This window comes from Myodes glareolus, chromosome 13 (assembly GCF_982192425.1).
Source record: "Myodes glareolus chromosome 13, mMyoGla1.1, whole genome shotgun sequence".
NCBI lineage: Eukaryota > Metazoa > Chordata > Mammalia > Rodentia > Cricetidae > Myodes > Myodes glareolus.
The window spans coordinates 6,503,576-6,528,659 of record NC_142038.1 but is presented as its reverse complement, the minus strand read 5'-3'; the positions used below and the strand labels follow the sequence as shown (position 1 = coordinate 6,528,659).

The 25,084-nt window shown below is 42.0% G+C and overlaps 1 protein-coding gene across 3 annotated transcripts in view; it reads right to left on the bottom strand.

Annotated features, from left to right (window-relative positions):
* The window catches only part of Znf236 (zinc finger protein 236), a 99,020-nt gene that overhangs the window by 66,318 nt on the left and 7,618 nt on the right, over positions 1-25,084 (bottom strand). For all 3 annotated transcript variants that reach the window (XM_087895900.1, XM_048419096.3, XM_048419094.3), the window contains exons 3-9: positions 23,866-24,030; positions 17,759-17,937; positions 15,032-15,156; positions 12,021-12,193; positions 9,449-9,592; positions 6,071-6,274; positions 4,946-5,174 (exon numbers count right to left, since the gene is read on the bottom strand). In XM_087895900.1, the coding sequence (XP_087752026.1) occupies positions 4,946-5,174; positions 6,071-6,274; positions 9,449-9,592; positions 12,021-12,193; positions 15,032-15,156; positions 17,759-17,937; positions 23,866-24,030 (1,219 nt within the window). The remainder of the gene's footprint in view (positions 1-4,945; positions 5,175-6,070; positions 6,275-9,448; positions 9,593-12,020; positions 12,194-15,031; positions 15,157-17,758; positions 17,938-23,865; positions 24,031-25,084) is intronic.

The following is a 25,084-nucleotide window of genomic DNA, read 5'->3' as shown; positions in this document are numbered from 1 at the left end:
TGGCTTGTTCCTCATAGCTTGCTCAGTCTGTTTTCTTCTAGAACCTAGGGGAAGGGGCAGCTGCCCAGGGATGGCACCACCCACAATGGGCTGGGCCCTCCCTCATCAATCACTAATTAAGAAACTGCCCACAGACTTGCCTACAGCTGGATCTTACGGAAGGCATTTTCTTATATTTTTGGTTGTGAGCTTAGCCTTTAATGGCTGAGCCATCTCTCCAGTCCTGGAGGCATTCTCTTAACTGAGGTTCCTTCTTCTCCGATGACTTTAGCTTGTGTCAAGTTGACATAAAACTCTGCAGCACATTTACTTGTAGGAAGTTCCATCTCTACCACCTCATCAGTCACATGTACAAAGACTGAAGAAGAGCCAGGAGCTCCTTCTTCTCAGCCAGCAAGGCCAGATAGGACACAGGTATCCTGATGACAACAGATGCTCAGTCCTTGGTTTAGTGTAGAGCTGTGTGTGACTAGCGTTGGAGGAACAGGTACTACAAAGACATTATTCTGTGTTCCCTCCATCACTTCTGGTGGTTCACTGTGCAGCAAAGAATGCCATGGGCCTGATTAGGGTCATCCAAAGAGAAGTTGAATGTTCATGTCCAAAGGCCATCTCCTCACAGTCGGTAGAAACTCTGGAGAGCCACAGATGGACCCGGGAGATCTGCTCACACGTACATCACCCTGAGTGCTCCCTGACACATGGCCTCAGCTATGCAAAGCACCCTCAGCAAGAATGATGGCATAATGGAAAGATGATCTACAGATAACTCATAACGTTGTGAAATATGTCAGCAGTCCACGATAAAGTTTAAAAAAATTATTCCCAGCTCTGCTTCCAGGGAAACAGGGCATAAGGACTAATCTCCCTGTGTCTCCCTCAGGTCAAGAACGCTGGGATTCTGGACACTGTTTCAGGCTTACTGCCAAGTATTCATTTGGAATCACCTATAAACTGTGGATAATTTCTACTAAATGGAGTATCCAACAAAAGAGGGAGTTTCTTGCTCACTGATTCTGTTCTGCATGAAGAAACATGGCAGAACAATCCTAATACCTCAATTGCTTTACTGGAATTTTAAGGCAGTTGTGATATAAAAAACATAACACTGGAAAATGTTATATAAGTGTTATATAAAAATGAAATTAAATAAAGTGAAAAGTTTCATTTTTATGTGTGCAAGCACAAAACGGCAGAATATATCTAACTGTCAAAACTAGCCCTTTGTAAATATCAATCACAATTCTTTAAGCTATTTCAGTGTGAATAAGTATCCCATAATGGAACGACATAAAAAGCTGATTTAAAAGTAGGGGCAATACAGTTCTTTTTACCAACAGATGTACACATATAAATTATAATAAAATCTAAAATAACAAGGCCAGCCAAATCCAGCAATGTGTTATTTTTTAAAAAATAAATAAATAAGAGGTTTGGGTGAGGCAAGGGAGTTCAGTGCCTAGCGTAACTGGCTCCATCAGTCCCTGTTTCTTTGCCTTCAGAGCAAAAGTGTAGGGAACACTACTTGTTTCACATTAATAAACCTACGACTATAATCTACCACACTCTGTAGTAGGCATAATACAATACTATCACAAAATAAAGAAAAAGGGAGGGTGCCGGTGACACTCAACATGGTTACAATGAAGAAAAAGGAAGGGCGCTGGTAACACTCAATTCCATTACAATGAACATATTTGGCAAAACAAGCACAGAAGGGCATTTCCTACATCTGACTCAATCATAAAGCTTTAAAAATCATTCTCTTCAAACTGAGAAGGTAGCAAAGTTCTGTCAGGACATCTGTACAACTCCATGTGAGGACAAACCCATATAGTAAGAACAGAAGCACTAGTCAGAGATGATAGAGCACACCTGCAATCCAAGCTCTTAGGACCGTAAGGACAGGAGCACTAGTCGGAGATGATAGAGCACACCTGCGATCCCAGCTCTTAGGACAGTAAGGACAGGAGCACTAGTCGGAGATGATAGAGCACACCTGCGATCCCAGCTCTTAGGACAGTAAGGATAGGAGCACTAGTTGGAGATGATAGAGCACACCTGCGATCCCAGCTCTTAGGACAGTAAGGACAGGAGCACTAGTCGGAGATGATAGAGCACACCTGCGATCTCAGTACTTACCTTCACCTAAAAGCAACCTATATGTAGAAACCCTGTCTCAAAAACAGGAACAACAGCAAAAACAAACAAAAGAACAAAAAGAATTAGCTCAAATACAGTGGTAAATGCCTGAAGTTCTAGCATTTGAGAGTCAGAAGTAAGTTAGAGCGCAGTCTGGGCTAAACAATAAGTTCCAGACCAGTCATGGCTATACATGGATAACGCGTAACAAACAAAAAAGAACTGCCTAACTGCCATTGCTTTTACATGATAAAAATGCCTACATGGGGCCAGAAGGTGGTGGTACATGCCTTTAATCCAGCACTTGGGAAGTAGAGGCAAGCATATCTCTATGAGTTCTAGGCCAGCCTGGTCTACAGAGCGACATCCAGGACAGTCAAGGCTACACAGAAAAAACCCTTTCTCAAGGGCAAAAACAAAAAATGTCTACATGGGAGCTGGAGAGACGGTTTAATAGTTAACTACACACTGCTCTTACAGAGACCCCCAGGACCCACATCAACAGCTCACAACACCTGTACCTCCATTTCAAAGAGGCAGGACACCTCTAGCCTCCCTTGGCACTTGCACTAACGTGCACCTAACACCCCCCCCCAACAGATACACAGATACATAATCAAAAATTTAAAAAGGGTCAGTAAGATGGTTCAGTGGATAAAGGTACTTACCACCAGGTCTGACCTGAGTTCAATCCCTGGAACCCACATGGAGAAAGGAGGAACTTCAGCTAGTAATCCTCCGACCTACACACACACACACACACACACACACACACACAATAAACAAATAAACAATCTAAGATATTGTCTACATAGAAAAGACAAAATCATCTAGAAATAAACTGCCACAATAAAGGGTTATTAAAAGTTGCTGGATTCACAATCAATAAAAAAATCTCAATCGCTTTTCCATATACCAACAAAAAACAGGAAAAGCAATTTAAAGACAATTCATGCCCCCAAAAAGAGTAAGATAAAAGAGGAAGTCCAACAGAAAAGTTACAAGATTTTTAGAATCTAAGACATCAGTAGGTAAAAAAACCATGTTTATTGGTATAAAAGATACTATTTGAGTTAATTCTCATCATTAAGTTAACTGGGTGTAGAATCCCAACTATACATGTGACTGTCTCTAGAGACATCTAGCTGAGAAAGAAAGACCCACCTTGAATGTAGGGAATGTGGGTGGTAAAACTGCACAGACTGGGGTCTCAGGCTGAGTGAGGAAAGAAGGTGAGCTGAGCACCAGCACATATCTCTGCCTCTTGACGTGAAGATGCAATGGCAGATGCAATGGCACCAGCTGCCTCTTTCCCCACCACAATTAGACACAAAACAACCCCTTCCCAGATTGAGCTGCTTCTCTCAGAACCTCAGTCACAGCACTGTACACGAGCCCACACAGACTATTCCTCAGTCAGTGGTCTGCAGGAAGAGCTGAGACTGTCTCTAATTTAGCACAACTAGACAAGAGCCATGATAACTCAAAGGTTTCACACCATGGGCTCTGAATTTGCATCTGTTCGTAAGAAGCATATACACACAAAAATGTTTTATCCTTTCCTTTTATGAAACTCGGATGCTTCATTTCACCATCCTATTTCTGTCACAGGGAGCAAGTGACCAGCTCAAAGGGAACAAAAGAATAGTGCTGCAATGATGGGTTGAATGAAGAACCAGGGTTCCCCATTTACATGTCATTGACGAGAAAGTATTTTCTTTATAGGAAAGATATGCCCACAGAGATGGCCATGTTGCCCAAGACCTACAGTCATATAAAGTGGTCTGTGAATACCTGCTGCTGTGAAAAAGCAACAAGCAACCCAGAGGAGTCAAGTGAAAAAAGCACACTCCAGGCTAGAGGGATGCAGTGCAGCAAGAGACCTTCCCAACCATCGCCAGCAGGCATAGTACCATCCAGTGTACGCTGTACAAGATGGGATCAGAAGGAGCAGGCATCACACTGAAGACAGTCTTGAGAGATAGCTAGAGTCTTACAGGGACTGGAAGGGTAAAGAGAAAGATATTCTCAGTGCAGAAAAGCCTCTAAAAGCAGGGCTGGGACAGCAGGCATCCAACTGTAAAGTAAGGGATGTCTACAACAGGGCAAGGAAGCCTGAGGACAGGGTGGGTCAGGGTAGGAAGACCTGGAACAGCGGGAAAGGGTGGCATGGAGTAAGACACCATGTAGCTGCCCAAGAAGCAAGATGTGAGGTAACAAACCATGAGCCTCGTGGTAAAATATATAATAATAGAAACTGGTTAATTTAAGATATAAGAACTTGTTAATAAGAAGCCTAAGAACTAATAGGCCAAAGAGTATGTAATTAATATTAAGCCTCAGAGTGGTTTTTGGGGACAGGATTTCTCTGTAGCTTTGAAGCCTGTCCTGGAACTAGCTCTTGTAGACCAGGCTGGCCTCGAACTCACAAGGATCTGCCTGTCTCCGCCTCCCAAGGGCTGGAATTAAAGGCATGCACCACCACCGCCCAGCTCAGAGTAGTTAAGTGAACAGGCGGGCAAAGAAAACCTGGTCCAGGGAAACCAGGGGAACAAAAAATACTTTAGCTACAACAGACACACTGAAATCCAGCCCTGTGACTAGGCATAGGAGTAGCCTTCTGAATCAAGGAGGACACAAGACATGCTGTGGTGTCACCCTTTTACTTTGCAACACCAGTCAACTATAGTGAAGATTCAGAACATGCCGTGAAGATGCCACTTCAGGAAAATGGGAGACACATTCTCTAACACAAGGATAACACCATCACAGTATCGGAAAGGAAAAGTACACAGCAAATTACCAGGTAGAAACGGTGATTTCTTCTTCATAATCTTCTTCTCTTTCCTCTCTGTCTTCTCAGGACTTTCCTGTCCCTTTTCCTGCTCTGCATCTATGGAATCGGCTTGCTCAGCAGAGACACTAGAGGCATGTGGACTCTGAGGAGACACTGTGGACGTCTGAGCATGGCTGCAGTCGCTGGGAGGTGCTGCAACTGGAAGTGAAGACAGCCCACTGTTTTCTAAGGCTTGCTGAGACAGAACAAAACTATAAGGTTAGAAAAGCCGACAGCCCAAATGTGCCTACCAAAAGCTATCCCAAGATGTCATAGTCTTACCCACAGAACTCTAGCTCCTCTCTAAGAAAAAAAGCTCTATAATTCTAAGAAACGGTTTACTATTGGAGACTGCAACACCCCTAATAGTCTACATCTTACCCCACCCAAAACATGACATAAGTAGTTATAGTTCTTAAATTTATGGGATCAAAAATCCTTAATTAACATTCAGAAGTCTTAGCTCAGAAACTTGGGCTGTCTCTAAACATACTTGGGTCACAAATTATCTCAGGTATACCTGTAAGGCACAACCAGAGTTCCTGACACCCTGATCAACTTATCCTAAGGCACAGAGAAAAGAGGACAGCTGCCTCTCTGGAGGTGAAGCATATCTGTGAATGCCGCACTCTGCCCAGAGCTGGGAGAACTAAGCAAGTACAATCAACTTCCTTCCTCCCCATTTCTCAGAGTTGCTGGGGCCATTCATTTACACACTAATTACAGAAAGCCAACATCGTGTCTCTACATTATACATGCCTAGGACCTTCTATACAGTACACCTGCATCTTAGGAAGAATGAAACACTTTTTCACCTCTCTCAACAGGGATGGACACAGGACAAGCTTTAAAGAACCTACCCATGTCCAGTTAGTTCATTTACGGAATAAAAAAAAGTTTCCATTTTTCTTAAATGTACAGATTACCAAACTGTTTAGAACTCAGCACTGCCTGCTGGTGATGACACAGGCATGTTTTGTTTTACTACCATCATTTTCAATGCAGCCACATTTTAAAACCAGCCTCCTTGCATCTCCACTGCTCAATAGTAAACCCTGATTCCTGAGAGCCCAGCAGGTAAGCATGCTTCACCTGGAGGATGTCCTGGTTGATGCCCACTGTCACACTCAGTTGTCGCCCAGACTGTGGGGACTGCTGTGCCTCCACTGGCCCCGGCTCAGACAGTTCCAGAAGCTGCTGAATGACATCAGTCACTGCCTGAGAATTCTGCTGACTAGAGACTGATGAGACCTGGGCTTCCACCTGCTGCAGAGGCAAAGTCTGAAAGATCGTGGCCTGGAACACAGCAACATTTTCATTAAAAATGCAACTTTCAAGTTAAACACAAACTATATTAAGGGAACACCCTCCCTAATGGCATCAAAAGCTACTGCTTCCCAAAAACTGAGATGCAATTCCTCAGTAATCTCTGTAGAGTGCAATGCTAGCTCTTAAAAGAATGCACTCAATAAACCAACCCTTCTACAACCGTCTAGGAGTTCTCATGAGAGTGGGAGATGATATCAGTGCTCATCTTCCCATTATCCACCAAAAAGAGTTAATGTTTTAAAAAAGCACAATGTTAAGGAAAAACAGAGGCAAAGAAAGGGAAGGAAGTTGATGTGGTCAAAATGTTTAACACACTTCTGAGATGCTACAGCCAAGAACATACTGGAAAATAGAGCCTAATTCCTCCAGAACTCAGGAACAGAAATGCTAAGTCCAAAGGCAGCTCGGGGCAGTGCAAGTTCTCAGCCTGGTTCTGCAGAGGTGGACACACTTATCTACCTACAGAATGCACATGACCAATGGTGGTAATATACACAGGAGTAATCTATCCAAAGTACTCAATCAATTACAGCAAGTGAACCACAACAGCACAGTGCTCACCAGCAACAAGAGCAACTGTTAGTAAGAATACTGCCAGGTCATTGTACTTACTTTTTAGTTACGAATACTTAGTAATTCATAAAGTGCTATGAAAATAGTAATAAAAAAAACCATTGCCATCCTCCATAAAACCACAAAGAACTTACCTTCAGGCAATGGATGACAGACAAACAGATAGTAGATACATAGATAGACAGATAGATGGATAGATAGGTTTTTTTTTAAAGGGGGGGCCTGACTCTACCAAAATAAAAATAACAAGCTATCAAATGTGACTCAGGAAGCTTTTAATGGCCTTTTAGTTTCTCAAACTAAAGTCCTCTGTACTCTAACACCACACTGAAGAGCTGGTTCCCAAGGAAGAGGGGATGGAAAGAATATGAGCCAGAGGACAGTGAAATGTGTAGTCAAAAGATGACACTGGCATAGCTTCCCACTCATGAGCTCAATGGAGCTGTGGCTATCTGCACAAGACGGTCACAAGATTGGATTCCTCATCTCATTCTGCATAGGGTAGGGGTCAGAGGTTCCTCCCTGGGGGAACACTAGCAATTCACAGAAGGAAGGAATGTCGTCTTATTAGTGGTATAGCCATTGATAATTGCCCTTGCTCCAGTAAATTAGCTCATACCCATGCTCAGGCAAGAGCCTCAACTTAACCTCAATGGTCATCCACAAAAAGAAAACATAAAGGTAGAAAGGCAACTTGTTGAGAAGAAGAGTTCTAGTAGAGGAGGGAGTAAAAATGACTAGTAAAACAAAAAAAAAAAATAAAACTTAAGAAAAAACAAACAGGTTCCTTGTGTGGTGGCCACTAATTATTACATCTGGAACTGAAACCCAAAGAAGGTTTTTTCCACAATTAAATATTTTGAGTTGGGAAGATCCATCTTAAACACAGGCCACCACTTCTGTGGACAGTCTATATAAGGACATGGAAGAAGGAAGCTGGCTCTCTTTGCCTGCTGTCTTCACACTCTCTTTGCAAGTCCAGCCCTTCACTGGCATTAGAGTTTATTCTTTGAGATTCTGGGGTATACTGAAGACCAGCTGAGACATCGGCCTTGTGGGCTGAACAGCTACTGCATTCTTGGACCTTCTGTTGGTAGACAGTCACTGTTTGACTAGCTGGACCACAGCCTGTAAGCAATTCTAATAAATTCCCTTGGAGGTGCATATAATTAGATAGATAGATAGATAGATAGATAGATAGATAGATAGATAGATAGATAGGTAGATAGATAGATAGATAGATACACAAACAGACAGACAGACAGACAGATACACACACACGGATGGATGGATGGAATTCATTCTGTAAGTTCTGTTCCTCTAGAGAACTCTGACGCAAACACTTGGTCACATGCCTTCTCCAGCTGTGCATGGGAAGGTGTAGTAACTGTGTCTTCTGAGACACAAACAAGCAGCCAGAGATGGCGAGAGTTGTGAAGGGGAACAATAGAAGCAGGTCAGATTCAGCAGGAGTGGCTTTCAGAAGCAAGTGCCTCACTTCAGTAGAAACAATTCTGTTATGGATGCAGCTCTCTCTCTTATGTGCTCTCTCTCTCTCTCTCTCTCTCTCAGCATGTTCTCTCTCTTACACACACGCCACACACAAATTATTATCCAGCTTATTGTGTACAACCACCATTAGAATTACATACTGACAAAGGAAATGGTGAAACTATTATTTGGTTACTGACACACTAAAATATTCGTTTTTTTAAAATTGTAAGTCCAAAAATAGAATTTTTATGATTTCATAATTACTCAATTATTCCTGTCTATAAAACTTTATAGCACTCTAACAATAAACTGAGGAAATCATTCTTAACTACTAAACTATGAGAAAGAAAAAAATTAGAGCAAAAGGACACCATGTGTGACCCAGTTACTAGCCAGCACTGAGGAAAGGAAGCAAAGACACTACCACCATGTACCACACATGAACATTCATGAAAATTCTTCTGTACTGTGTAGTCAACTTTAATAATACCACATCCTAGGCTTAGATTTTGCAACTTATTATAAACTGATAAAGTATGGTGAAAGTTATGATTAAAGCTGTTATAAAATCCTAGGGAAAAAAACACACAAAAATGTGTGTGTGTCCATGTGTGCATTTGTGTGGGGTTGTGTTTTTGTGGGTAATATGTTTGAGCATGACTTAGAGTCATTCTACTTCTAAATACATGTATAGGAAGCAGAATTTGGTATCCCAAAAGACTTAGGAGAAATTATTACTGCCACATGAGAAAATGAGAAACATTACCTACAAAGTGGATTAACTCTTAAAGATAAATAATATTTAATAATCATCAACAGCAATGACTACAACAACTGAATCCCATAAATTACTGAGAATTTTTTCTGTTTTAAAGGTTTAAATGATAAGCCATAAATCAAGATTATGCATCATCACCCTGAACTTTAGACAGATAAATTTTATTTTAAAAAAAAAAACAAGTAGCACATTATGTACAAAACTTTAACCATACTTTTTGGTAATTCAAAAGTTCATATTTAAAATGAAATTTGAGGCTTTTGTTGTTTAAATTTAAATTAAATTATTAAGCTTACCGTTATAACATGTGCAGTCTCTGTAGAACCTGTGGAGTTGGAGGGTCCACCCATATGCATCTTGCTGATGTGAGTATTTAAGCTACCTAAACTTTTAAAGATGCAGCTACATTCTGTACAGTTATAAGTGGGCCCGTTTTTTACCTTAAAAAAAAAAAAGAAAAAGTAGTTTTTTTAAAAAATCTTTAGGCAATAGATGAGCATACTTAAATGATAGCAAAGAAAATTTGGCACTTCATCAGCATGAGATAATACACAGCTCTAGCAATGGGTATTCTGTTTGTTTTAAATTAGCTGAAGAATCAATGATACAACTACTTAATCAATATTACTAGTTTAATATCAATTAAAATTTCAGTGTTTCTCTAAATGAGAAGCGGCTAGGAATGAGGAAACAAATTTTTCTGTTATCATAATTTAAACATCAAAATGTCATCGTATGTCCTCAACTTCTTAGATTGCTAAACATGCTCCCCAGCAAAGGCTGGGTACATCAGGGAGTATCACTCTGCATAGTGAGCTTCTGGGGCCTAGCAAGGTATGGAAGAGTGGCTAAAATCGGTAAATTTTTCACCAAATTCAACATTCATCCATGATTATTTTTTATAACTACAACTAAGCCAGAAACAGACTACAAATAATTAAAATGAGTAAGAACATCTATGATCAGAGACTGTATCCCAAATATTCTCTATTATTCAAACCTAACCTTAGTTGCCGTCATGGTTACGAGGCAGGCTTGAAAATGCGCAAGTCACCCCTAACCTATTTGCAGTACCACATAAGAACTAAATTTAAATGCCTGGCCTTTTTTGTTTGTTTTGTTTCTTGAGACAGGGTTTCTCCGTGTTGCTTTGGAGCCTATCCTGGAACTAGCTCTTTTAGACCAGGCTGGCCTCAAACACACAGAGATCCGCCTGCCTCTGCCTCCTGAGTGCTAGGATTAAAGGTGTGTGCAACCACCGCCCAGCTTTTTTTTTTTTAAGCTTTTTTTTTTTAACCCCGATGTGGATTCTGGGAACTAAACTTAAGTCTTCATGCTTGTAAAGCGAGCACTTTAGGCAGAGCTATCCCATAAGGCCTAGTTTTCTTCTTACTAAGGGGGCTTCTGTTGGGTTTATTTTGGTTTTTATTGTCATTACTGAGACAAACTTTTGCTAACTAGCCCACACTGTCCTCAAACACACAACCTTCCTGCCTCAGCCTCCTGAGTGCTGAGATGATACGTCAGTCATTCAATTTCTAATACATTGTTTTAGCTTCCCAGTCACTAAAGTGGTACTGGGGATTAACTCTATGAAAAGCTTTAAAATACATATTTGCTCTTTAAAATGTTTTTGCTGTACAATAAACTGCTGTGTGATGGTCTACTCTTTTGGAGTTTTGGGAAACGTGCCACCCAGCTCCCAAATAAGTCACACAAGGAGGCTTATTCTTAGTTATAAATACCCAGCCTTAGATTGGCTTTTTTCCTGCCAGTTTTTCTTAAATTACTCCCCCTACCTTTTGCTCCTGGGTTTTTATCTTTCCCTATTTCTATATACCTTTCTTTACTTCTTACTCTGTGGCTGGCTGGGTAGCTGGCCCCTGATGTCCTCCTCTCCTTGTTCTCTTGCTCCTCTTCTTCCTTGGTTCTCCTTCTATTTATACTCCTGCTAGCCCCGCCTATCCGTGCTCCTGCCTCGCTACTGGCCATTCATCTCTTTATTAGGACCACCAGGTATTTAAGAAAAGTACAGCAGTACAGCTTCACAGAGTTAAACAAATAGAGCATAAACAAGTCACATACCTTAAAATAATATTCCCCAACAATAAACTGATTCATGATATAAACATTTGTATTAAGTAAATATTCCTTTATATTCTATAATTAGGCTATGACCAAGACACTCTAAATAATAGACACACTGCTCCTAAAAACAAACTTAATGCAAATGTTTCCAGGGGCTCTACAGTTAAGCAGGACCTGTAGACAACAGCCAACGGCAGTCATCTGAGCTGACTCATGTAGCATGGCAAGAACATACAGCTAGGTCCGTGTAAAGTCTTCCTCGGGGCCAAGTGCCAGCCCCACTCTGTCTACAGCAAGGACAGGGCTTTCTGTTTTACTTCTTGTCTTTCTCTTGTTACACTTGATAGTGTCTGTTGCTGAAATAGATGATCATGGTTGATAGATCACATTTACCAAATATATTACCATTTTTAAATACTCATTAAAAGTAAGAGGGCGAGATAAGATTTTGTATTTCTCCACATATAATAAAAGTGGCAAAAGTGCCTGGAACAGTGGTGCACACAATTCCAACACTCAGGAAGCTGAAGTGCTTCCTATGAATGCAAGGTCAGCCTGAGCTACATTCTGAGTACCATGCCAGCCACAGCCACATAGCAAGACCTGTCAAAAACAACAAAAACACTATGTTCTCATCAAAGTATTTTTGCTAAAATAGGGTACTATACACAGTTCAATCTGCATTTTTCAAAACTATAACAAACTTTCTCAGACTAATCATTAACTCAAGAGACGTCTAACACTCTGAGATAGTGCACAGAGCCCAAACGCCATGCTCACCTCTGAGTGGACCCTTTGCACATGGGACTGCAGGTTCCCCTTCTGAGAAAAGGCAGCAGGACAAAAGGCACAGGCATGTGGCTTTTCTCCTGTGTGCTTGATCATGTGGGTCTGCAGTGCCCCTTTCTGGTTAAAAGCTTTTCCACACTCACTGCATTTGAATGGCCTTTCACCTACCAGAGAGAAAAAGAATCACTAGGTGAGCATTTTAGGGTGAGAGAAAGACACAAGGTACACAAACTATCCTGCCAGCCAAACATCTCCCAGGGACCCTAAATTCATATACACAGGTGTCAGGTATCTTTTAAACTTCACCCTGTTCTAGACAAACCTTTCCATATCCCAAGCGAACCCCACAGAGTTCTTGCTTTCTCTCAACCTGCTTACTCCCAGGTCAGCCCTGCTCCCTGTCCAAACTACTGCCCAAGGCAGGGTACAGCCCCATCCATCCTCGTCACCTCTGGCCAGCTCTGCTGCTTCCACCAGACCTTGTTTGGGCTGCTCTCAACTTAACAGAGGGACCCTTTCTAAATGAGATCACAGCAAGTTGGGCTTGCTCAGTGCTCCCAAGCTTCTCAACCCCACTCAGCTAGGTCATCCCTTCCCACTACCTGCTCTTTACTGAACCTTCTTCTTGCCTCAGCACAGAACACAGGTCCACTGAAGGCCTGTCACCTACGCCTGTCCATTTCCCTGAGAACCCAGACAGCTTGCTCCCTCGTGGTTCTTCTGTCGCTGCCACAGTATCACCTCCAAAAATGACTTTTAACCAATTCCAGTTGATTTCAAAATCTCTCATGTCTATCCTGTGATCCCTGCTCTCCTTTTCTGCTTAACTCCCTCCATATGACCTGTAGTCAGTAACTTCTGACAGTTCACTGTTCTGTTCATGGCTCTCACTTCAGTACAGCATATTCTATAGGTACTCATTCACTGATCAATGACTGAAAAGAGAAAATTATATAGTTAAAATCTAACTATAAACTAGTTCAAAGTCTTGTCTCACTAAAATTTCATCCCCTGGGAAATATGTGAGTACATAGATCCCTACTTCTCTGAACTGACCTCAGGGTTAAGTAAAATAGTGTGATCTTAGAGAAGAGGTATCACTGGGGAGGGACAGACAATTAGGATGCTCAATAAGAACCCTGGGTCCTGGGAATGGGGTGTCCTTACCAGAGGCATCTTTTCTGTTCTAGTGGTATTAGCTGAGATGCATCTCTCCTTTCTTGGATGAGGTTCATACACTCAAGCAGTAGCCCCTCAGAAGGCCATACATCACATCATGACATCACATGAGGTACATCCACTCAAAGACCAAGCAGAGAACACATGAACCTTCTTCTACTTAAGAGCATCTTTGATAGCCTACCTGTAGTTGAGCCTAACAGGCTAGTAAGAAGATGCTGAGGACTAGGCAAACCACCTTCCCCAACATTTCATGCACTCAAGAAGCCAGCCAGAAAAACTGTATGTGATCAAAAGCTCAATGCCAAGAAGAGGACATTTGGCGAATTCCCAAAATCACATGAAAGTGTATACAGCATTGTGTCCAAGGGGATGTGCTACTCTGATGCATGTACTTATGGGTGTGCAGAAAAAAATCTCAAGGGGCAGACACCAATACAAGATCTCATTATGTATCCCTTCTGGCTAGAATTCCCTATGTAAACCAAGTTAGCCTTGGATTTACACAGGTCTTCTGCCTCCAAAAGTGTTGTTATTAAAGGTGTGCATTACCATGCCTGGATGACCTTGAACTTTTGATCCTCTGGCCTCCACCTCCCAAATGCTGGGATTACAAGCAAGTATATACCAGCACACCTAGTTTGTGTAGTATCAGGAACTGAACCCAGGACTCTATGCATAGCAGACAAGTACTCTACCAACTGAACTATGCCCTTATGCCAACAATTTTTTTTTTTTTTTTGAGACAGGGTTTCTCTGTAGCTTTGGAGCCTGTCCTGGAACTAGCTCCTATGCCAACATTTTAAAGACAGTACTTTTTTCTTCTCTTGATTTAAGGAATATAGAACAATGCTCTAAAAATATCAACTTTATACTGGCATATAAATGAGCTAAGAAACTATCTGAGTGATTCTGCAATACAGTATATAAAACATTACATTAAAACACCAAAAGAGAGAGAGAGAGAGAGAGAGAGAGAGAGAGAGCAACAAAGCATAATCAGAACTGGCCAAAGCAGCCAATCAAACACTGCAAGTTCATGCTGCTTTGTCGCTACCAATGGAATACAAATCAGATCAGAAAAAAATGGCAAAGCACGGGTTGTTATTATTTTAATCTTAAACATATACATGTTTGTCATTTCCTTCATCATTCTCTAGAGAACACGTGCATTATTCATAAGAGCATAAATTATCTTACACAAAATGGCAAAGAATATTCAGCTGTGAATATTGTATTCATTTCAAATACTCAAGCAAGTCTAACAAGCAAGCAAGATAATACACAGAGAAATAAGCCTTTTTTTTAGTTTAATGCTGTTTAGTTGGTTCGTTGATGGTTTGTGAGGCAGGGTCTTACACTATAGACTAGGTTGGGGGAACTCTATAGTTGGGATGACCCCAAAGCCCTGATCGTCCTACCTCAGCCTCCTGAGTGGCAGGATTACATGTCTATAGCGTCATGCCAGTTACCTTAATGTTTTGTAATATGTGTCATTAAAGCCAAATTGTCACACACAGAGACCCCGTGTTGCCTTTATTTCTGCAGATCTAAGTAGCCCAGGTGCCAGACAAGTAACAACCGTGTTAACTCCAACTGACTGGAGCTCACTCGACCCAAACACTATTCCATATTTTTTCATTTATAATCTAGGGCAACTACATGACAAACAGAAGAGAATGAAATCAGAAAATTAGCTAACCGCACCGAGGTTATATAGCAAAGAACAGAAAAGCTGGGGTGAGACTGCAAGTTAAACTAGCAGTGAGCACACTTCCTTTGAATCACATAATAAACCATCTGAAAGCAAATGTTTCCCATACCTGTGTGTATTCTTATATGTCGCGTTAACTGACTGGGCTTTTGAAATGTCTTTCCACAGTGTGGACACGAGTACGTGAAGCCGCTTCTGTCAATGTTCCGATTGTAAGTTCTTGTACCTGATGCCCTGGTACGACATACGAGAAAACATTGAGTCATCCTCCTTCCATCATGTTTCTAGGTGAAAGACTGCCACAGATTCTAGCTGGAGGGTCATCACAATATGCTTTAACGGTAAGTCAAACATCTGTCTGCCTAACATACAAACACAAAAGTACACATCTATGAGTTAAGTGGTATAGATTCATTTTTGCCCATTTCTGGTGAAAATAGAAGCTTGGTTTGCTTGCAGTGATTGGGAAGCAAAGGCAGAAGGAATCTTGTGAAGCATGGTTTGTTGGTTTAGTCAGCACGGAGGCCCATGCAGATATGAGTTCTACATCGACATGCTCTCCTACAGCTCTCTGTGCTCAACAGGACCTGCATGCTGACAAATGTCCACCTCTCACCACACAGCTAGACAACTGACTCTTTACTTGACCTCCCTGGAAACTGTCTGATTGGCAGCAACAGTCAAACATCAGAAAGAACCCTAGACACCTGCCTCAGCCTCCAAGGAGTTACATGGTACCTGCCACCAGACACCTTCCCACCGTCAGTTATGACATGCGCACCCCTTAAAAGTGCCTGTCCATCACAGTCCCCTGTCCTGCTCCTCTTGTTTTCCTGTCTGTCTGTCTGCCTCTGTCATGTCCCCCCTCCAAGACTGCCTTTCACTCTTTGGCTCTCCCTCTCCCCACTCTCCCAATAAATCTCTTGCACAAAAAAAAGGACCCTGTGCCATTTCAATCTATTCCTTTCCATATCATGAAATGGAAATTCCTTAGGTTTAAATCTTAAGACCTCACTCAGATTCTACAAATCCATCTTCAAAAGTTTTTGGTTTTACTCTCAAGCATGTCATCTTCCAGGCACCAACACTACTGCAGTCATGCTATCTGTAGGAGAGTACTGCTTACACATAGAACATACAGCTTCCGGGCACCCTGCTGCCCCCCTGCTAAGACTCTCTACGAGAAAAGCAATCACCCATACATTTCCAATCAGCTCCAGGACCTAATGTATGTAGGAAGCATGCATTTTATACACATGTATACAGACACACGTGTAGAGAGAGAATAAGAACACTCCTGGTGTCCTGCCTCCGCCTTCCTACTGCTTAGATTCACATGCAAGATCATGCATAGTTTCCATAGTGCTAGGGTCTGACCCAGAACCCTGTGCATGGGAGGTAAGCACTCTACCAACTGAGCTAGCTACATTCCCAACCCACATTGTATTTTTATATAAAACTGAAATAGCAATGCATGCCTATAACCTAGCACTTAGGATGTAAAGGTAAGAGGATCGTTGTTTAAGGTCACCCTGGACTTCACAGCAAAACCCTGTCTCAAAAATCAGAAACAAGCCAGACACTAAAATAATGGGGATATTAGTGAACAACAGGCAAAGTGAAAATGAAAGACAAGAGGCAGGAACCTACTAGTTCCCCTATCTAAACAGCCCTGGGAGCATATTACATGCTGCCCAGTGTTTATAGCTTTTCAACACTTCTTGGTAAAAAGAACAGACATTCCCTAACCATTACAGCTTGGCATGGTGGCAAGCTAAATTAATAACATTACTGCTAAACAATTGCTGGCACTGTCCTTTATAGTAGCCTGTCAAAATCAACTTGGTGACAGGCATGGAGGCATATAAACTACTATCCTTGTACTTAGGAAGGTGATCTCCATAAGTCCAACTTGAGCTACAAAATGAGACCCTACCTTTAAAACAATAGCAATAACAACAAACCCCTCCAAACACAAACAAAAAACAACAAAAGACAAAAAGTCAGCTCAGTGAAAGTGACAACCAATCACTACCAGCAGGAAAAAGGAAGCAAGGCAGCCAGGACAACCTCCTTTACTTCTTGTCTATTAATAAGCAAAACTTCCTCCCCACCCCAAGGCTAAGGATACACTGGAGAAGGAGGAGCAGTAAGAATTATAGCCACGCCTCTTAGACAAGGTGTGGTCACTGCACTTGTGAACTCAGGAGCTGCTCTAACCTACACAGGAGCTGTACAGCATCGAACAAGTCAGCTTTCACGGCCCTAGCCCTAGCTGAAGAGCTACTGGCTATTAATGGCTGCGTTGGCTTCAAGAGCACAGCCACTTGTAAACTGTTCATGATCCAGGAAATAATCCCACAGTTGTGCAAGTGCAAGCAACCCTAACTAAATTCAGTGACCATTTAAAAAAAAATCATGACAGTAGGAATGAGAAGTGTCAGAAAGAATTGCATAGATGAAGGAGGAAAGAAAGGAAGAGGTGAATATGATCAAAATACATTATACACATGTATCAACGTGTCAAAAATAAATGTTAAAAAAATTTTTAAAAAAAGTAAAGAAACAACATAAGTTAGAATAGCTAAAACTCAAGAACCTGAAAAAAATATTAAGTGTGGCCAGGAGTATATGTATGTATCCAAACACCAGTGAGGAAACTGGACTTCTATTGAACATGGCAACAGTGTTAACAACACCAGGACAAATCAGCTGTGTGCTCATAGTTGCTGCGTTTCTTCCTACAACATCAAACACTTGAGTCAATCACAGCCAAGTAGGCCAGTTTTCTGGATCCTACAGGGTTTTCACTGTGCTAGTCTGGGAATGACCATACCTAGCTTTACAATGAGCCTTCATGTGTTCCTTCAGCTCGGGCGTCGTCTCGAACTCCATCTTACAGGCCTTGCAGGTGTGGACTCGGTTGTTGGCCAGCTCCTGTCGGTGCTCCTCCATGTGTATGGCCAGCTGGCTGTGCAGCGTGAACTCATCCCCACACTCAGAGCAGATGAGGTTCTGGAAAAGGAACATTCCAAGCCACTGCTCCTTTAAAGAACTGGTGCCACTGTGAACATCAGTCCACAAATGGCACTTTCCTCTGGAACAAATGTCACATTCGCCTCTCAAAAATGCATTATTGTGTTAAAATGAAATGCATAAAATCATTTCTACAAGTAAAGGATAAAATTAAAACCACAATTCTCAGACAAACTGGATTCTACACCAGAAGGCTATTTGACATTTGCCAAATGGTCCATGTGTCCATGAAAACTTCAGAAAAATAGAAAGACTTCAAAACATAAAGGTCAGAAAGGAGTTCTAGGTGAGATTATAATCTAGAGAATACCACCAAACACATAGGTAGGTGAGACATTTGTCAATGGAAATGCCTCATTGTCCACTGACAGGCTGAATAGCTCACACGGGCAGCTAGACTGCTCTAAGTAGGGGGCACACAGGACTTACCCTGTGCCCAAACCAATATTGTCAAAGTTCTCCAGTCTTCTTTAGGACTTGAATAGTTTATATCTAAGTATATTTTAATGAATTCATTTCACCTGCTTAATGAGGGTTTTTGCTTTAGTTTGGGATTTTGGTTTTTGTTAGACAGGGTTTCATTCTGTAGTTCTGGCTGGTCTGGAACTGACTAAGCAGGCCAGGCTAGCTTCAAACTCATGAGATCTGACTGCCTCTACCTCCCAAATGGTGAGATTAAAGGTGTGCACCACACTGATCAGTTTAATAAGGGTCTTGTGGGGTGCTGGTTATTTGTTTTATTTTTTAATGTAGCTACAGAAGGCATTTATTCCAGTCCATTCCAGTTAGACAGAGTGGACTAGCCACTGTAGAGCTGGGTCTGAGTTTACTACCTGCGACAGACTACATGAACCCTGGTGTGCTCATTTCCAACCCTACAGAAGAAGAGGGCAAAGTGAAGTGAAATGATACAGAGATGACAAAAGGAACGTGGTGGTGATAAGTACTTCTGCAGATGGCAAGTGCTGGATGAGGACAGTTCCAACCCATGAACATACGTGCAGCCTCATATGCAGCATTTACTTATGTCACGACCCTGGCAAACTGTCAAACATAGAGAGCACTCCATCAATGAGCATAAACTGCTAGTTCCAAATCACGAAAGGTCATTTTTCTTTGCTGTGAATCACAATTTCATATAACCCCAGCTAGCTTCAACTCACTGTATTCCAAGGATGACCTTGAGCTTCTCATCTTCCTTGATCTACCCCCAGGTAGGTGCTAGGATTACAGGCCTATGCCACAGCACCCTCTTTATGTAGTATTGGGGGTTGAACCCGGAGCTTCGCACATGCTTGGAACAGCTCCACAAACTGAGTTAGATCCCCAGCCCTTCTATTTTTTTTCTATCAAGATTCCCCCTATTATTCTGTATACCAGTTTTGGATGCAAAGCTCAGCAAAATTAGGTTATGAACTGTACTCAGAGCTCTGCTGCAGGAAAAGGTTAAAAATGAAGAGAATTACCTTAAGAAATCTAATAGTGATTTTAAATTGACATTATAATACAGTAACTTAAAGAATTAATAAACTACTAGACTGTTAGTAACTTGGAAAATAATGAAAATTTACCCTAGCATACTGACAAAAGGAAAGAAATTAACCATTCCAATTCATGAACGTGTTTGGCAGAGAAAACGTTTATTTTTTGTTAATAATCCTACCACTTGTCCAGGCTCAAAATTACAAGACGGGCTGGAGAGATGGCTCAGTCATTAAGAGCACTGGCAGCTTTTCCGGAGGACCTAGCACACATTTGGCGGCTCACAAGTGCCTGTAAGTCCAGTTCCAGAAGATAAGATGTCTCTTCTGACCTCCCTGGATACCAAGAGTGCACATGGTGCACATATGTAAGCTCACACACACATACATATACATGAAAGTATATAAATACTTTTTAAATTACAAAACAGAGCTGGACTCTTGGTATTTCTCATTCCCCACTCTTATTCTCTTGTTGCTCTGGCTAACACCCACCACCTTTTCTATCACTTTTTTTTCTTTTTGGGTTTTTGATTTGCGGTTTCTCTGTGTAGCCTTGACTGTCCTGGAACTCGCTCTGTAGACCTGGCTGGCCTGAACTCACAGAGATCCACCTGCCTTCGCTGCCCGAGCACTGGGATTAAAGGTGTGCACCACCACCATCTGGCTCTCTCACTTTTACACAGAATGATCATATGAATACATCTGGGAAGCAATCTACACGGACATTACACACACATTTCTCAGAAATGCCTATGTGAAAATGTTTGTTTATATACAATTTGCTCAGATGAAGAAAGGAAGATGGAGCACACCTCCAGAATCAAAGCCAATACATGCCTTCACTGTCTCTCTGCTACTGACCTGACCATTCAAAAGAAGCTAGGACCTTCCTCCCACTTCTCAGTATCTCAGATAACTGAGGAAGTCTCTCTGCATCTTCCACATCATCAGTAGTATCAAGTCTTCCCCTAGACTATCCTAGGTAATTATAACGCTCCTGAGTAACCAACGGAAGTCATGGGGGAAATTTCACACAGCACTTTACTTGGCTGACGGTATACCACCTCTGGAGAGCCAGGGTACACAAGATTAAGACTGCTCTGCAGCCTCAGAGTTCCCGGAATGAACACTGATTCTTCTCTCATCTGCCTCTCCAACCTCCATATGATGCACTGTCCTGCCAAGTCTCAACATTCCAGGACTGAGCTCTCCTAGTCTCTGTAAGGACTCCAAAATGATGTTCAGTGCATCAAGTACTTCAAGTTCAGCCCATAGAACACTGTTCCTCCCCTACATAAACAGAACACACCCTACATCACAGCAATCAACAAATGTGCACAGCCTCCTTGTGAGCTGCTAGGTCTGCCAAGTAGTGGGGGAACGTACCTGCTATTCCCCAAATATCCTATAGCACCCTCCAAGGGAGATGAGTAAGTTCAATAAAGAACACTAACTTTAATAATTATGTGAATTTTAAGGAAATGTGCTTAATATTTAGAAACTATAGTTATTTTTCTTCCCTAGCTTGAATAATTTGATAGAGTACTGATCTTAAGGGCTCTGAGACTATTAATTTCAGCAGAGCAGTGAGGAAAACAGTTTACAAGTTCTAAAAATGCCACCTCGATCACAGGTAACCCTAAACTAAAAGTCACTTATACTTCCTAAATACATATATCAAAATGTGTTTTTAAGTTATTTTCAAACCAATTTATATACAATAAGCACATATTAAAATAATAACTTTTAAAAATTTGTTGATTTTTACTTTATCTATGTAAGTGTTTTGTCTGCATGTAAATGTTCCACATGCATGCACCACTCAAAGAGGCAAAAGAGGACATCAAATTTTCTGGAACTGAAGTTACCAACAGTTGTGAGCTACCATGTGGGTGGCAGGAACCAAACCCAGATCCTCCCTCAGAGCGGCCCGTGCTCCCGATCACTGAGCCGTCTCTCTAGCCCCAGGGGTAACATTTCACTGCTGTACTCCTTCGTCACTTGGAGCACCATTCCCAAGGCTTTGGTGACCCATGACAACAGAACAAGGACCTCAATAAATGGAACCAGGTGTAAACCACTGCAACTTCCACCTGGAACCCACCTATAAAAGAACTTGAATGAAGTCTGTAGAAGAATAAATATAATAAAAGCAAGTTTTTGAAAATATTGTGTGAAATCCAAAACCTTTTGGAAATGATGAAAGACTATACATCCCTCTTTCAGAAAAAAGCAAAATAAATTTTAAATTGTACAAAGAATACCAGCAGAACAAACAAAAAAAAAATCTGTTCTGTGTCTTACACAGAAGCTGGGGTTAGATGAAATATAACTAGTCTAGTTAGGTAGATTGGCTAAAGTACTTGCCTACTGAACTGTATGATGCCCTGGCTTTGATCTCATCAAATGCATAAACTGGATGTGGTGCAGCATCCCTGACTCTCAGCTCCTCCTCTAGGATGTGGTGCAGCATCCCTGACTCTCAGCTCCTCCTCTAGGATGTGGTACAGCATCCCTGACTCTCAGCTCCTCCTCTAGGATGTGGTACAGCATCCCTGACTCTCAGCTCCTCCTCTAGGATGTGGTGCAGCATCCCTGACTCTCAGCTCCTCCTCTAGGATGTGGTGCAGCATCCCTGACTCTCAGCTCCTCCTCTAGGATGTGGTGCAGCATCCCTGACTCTCAGCTCCTCCTCTAGGATGTGGTACAGCATCCCTGACTCTCAGCTCCTCCTCTAGGATGTGGTGCAGCATCCCTGACTCTCAGCTCCTCCTCTAGGATGTGGTGCAGCAGCCCTGACTCTGGGCACTCCTCCTCTTGAAGAACAGGTAGGAAGAAAAGAAGTTCTAGGTCACTCTACACTACACAGGGATTTCCAGGTCAGTCTAGGATACATTAGCCCCCATTTCAAAACAAGAAAAATAGAGACACGTGCCCATGGGAAAGCATGTCCATTCTATACTATGACCCTGGAAAGGGGCTTTGCCAGAACACAGAGTACCAGCAGAACTTCAAGAACCTTCACCCAATGATCTTACCCTCCAAAGCACTAACATGCCCAAGTTTCACCTCACAGTCCAGACTACAGTTCATCATATTCTCCTAATGTCACCCTGAGGTCAGACCCCTTGTTTTTAGCATGTGCTTCACAGTCCCTGACTCAAAGACCACAACCCTGTCTACTGCTGAGCAGCACAAATGAATATACCCACCCCTGATGCCTCACAATCATTGACTCTGAGCAGTGCTGGACAATCTGTGAACTTGCCCCCACCTGTACTTTGTTCCCATTTCCAAAACAGGTTCCCACGTTACCTAGGGCATTTAACAGGGTTAAATCCACTTAAACATCTAAGAAGAGGTCATTATTATGTCAAGACCTAGTGAAGCAGGTCCATAACTTTAACTACTTAGGAGGCTGAAGAAGAAAGATTGTACTGTACATTCACAGCATGTGTTGACTACAGAGTAAATTCAAGGCCAGTCTGGAAAACTCAGGAAAACCTTGTTTCAAAAATTAAAAATTAAATAAATAAATGAAATGAAATGTATGTATGGGTTGGGATACACCTCAGTGATAGAGCATTTCCTTGACAGGTTCAAAACTCACTAATGAGAAAAGCAGAATGCTGATATGCATGGTGTGTCTTTGCTGTAAGCATTCTGATGGTCTCTGTCCTTGAAAGGAGCTGGCTGGAACTGGGAGAAACAGCCTGCCTAGTGCAGGGCGGCCCCCTCTATCCACTGAACATCATATGAACCACTGTCTGGACACTTGGCAGCTGCTTTAAAGAAACTGTGCTCCAACTGCAGGGAGCACTTCATCTCAGCAAGGCCATAGCTCCTACTCCAGACTTGCCCCACTCACAATCATTCCAGACAAACTGCATCAGCTTGGGAAGACCACTCAAGGAGAAACGAGCCTTGAAGATTCTACATGATTCAAGCAGGTCAGAGTGAGGAAGACTCCCCAGTAACATAGCAGAATGTGATTGGTTTAATTCATGGCCTATGATTGGTCTTCAAGTGAGACTTTGTGATTGGTGGACCTGAAAGCTGTGCTGTGATTGGTGCAAATTACAATCATACATTTGCATGCCACAACCCCTCCTGACTATATAATCTGGCTTTTCAGATTACTTGTCAGGTCACCCAAAAGATATTCTACTATGCTGCCCCTCCGCACTGGAACATTAGGCCAGATATTCTCCTGAATGGTCTTTTTTGCTTACTTGTGATCTTTACCATGGATAGAGTGGGCAGAGCTAGTAACAGAGGCAGCTGAAGTGAAGAGGCAAATGCTCTAGGAAGGACTGAGGCATCAGAAGTAAAGACGCCGTGACACTTTTAAATAAAGAAGCTTCTAGAGCTGGCCCTATAAATCAGGCTGGTGAGTAACAACAAACACACGTTAAACCATTACCTCTTCCTTCTCATGGAGCATAATATGTGCTTTGAGACTGGCCACTCTGGAGAACCTCTTGTTGCACACAGGACAGACAGGATCCTCTGCATTGTGTGTACACTTATGAAGTGTCAAGTTGAATTCAACATTAAATGTTTGGGGGCACTGGTCACAACGGTGTGGCTATTTGACAGAAAAGAAGGAATTGAGTTACAATCTTTCCAATGATGTTATTAAAATAATAAGTACCGGATGTGGTGACACACACCTTTAATCCCAGCACTCAGGAGTCAGAGGCAGACAGATCTCTATAAATTTGAGGCCAGCCTGGTCTATAGATTGAGTTATAGAACAGTCAGGGCTCCCAAGGCTTCTGGTAGAATTTTCAAAGGACTGCAAACAGAACATCACATGTAAAACTACTGACTTTCATCAGAAACAAGATTGAAAAAAAAGAAAAAGAAAAAGAAAAACTACTGACTTTCTTTTCTTGATTATATTATCTGGCCTCAAATTCCCAATCCTCCTGTCTCCACCTCCCTAGTGTTAAGATGAGCATGTGCCTTATTACCTAACTCAAAAACTAATTCTACTGTGCGACACTGCAAACAAATCCATTGGGTTGTATCCCTGTGAGGAAATTCAGCCCAGTAGATTGGGTTTTCCTCCTACTTCCGACAACTCACTCATTGTAAACAAAACTACTTCTAGAAAAACAGATAACCATGGACATTTTCCTCTAGATTTCAACAGTAGCTTCTCTCAGTCCAAAGTTCACCTCTACATGGAAAACATTCTCTCTTTTACCTGTAAAAAGAAATGCAAAGCAATGGCTGGTATCTCTCTGCAGCCTTTCAGACTGGGCCTTGGGAAAGCACAGCCATGTCTTCCACCAGCACCATGAGACAGCACGTCACAGTGAAATCTGAGCCTCCCTCCCCCTCTCCAGGAGCCCAGCTCCCACTCTCAGCAAAGGACAGTCAGCCCGCCCTTTTAACTGCACTTTCAGCCACTTTCCACCTATTTTCACTATGTCATATCTGGAAGGATTAGCATAAAAGGGTTCAATTCTCTCTTTAAAAGGACACACCGGGTATGAAGGGCTAGAAGGAGCCAGCTCAATAGTAGAACATATGTTAAACATACACAAGGTCCTGTGTATAATCCTTACCTCCAGTCATCTCCAAAAGACTCCTGCTAAACAGAATTTAAAGCCTCAAGAATGCCATAAAGACAA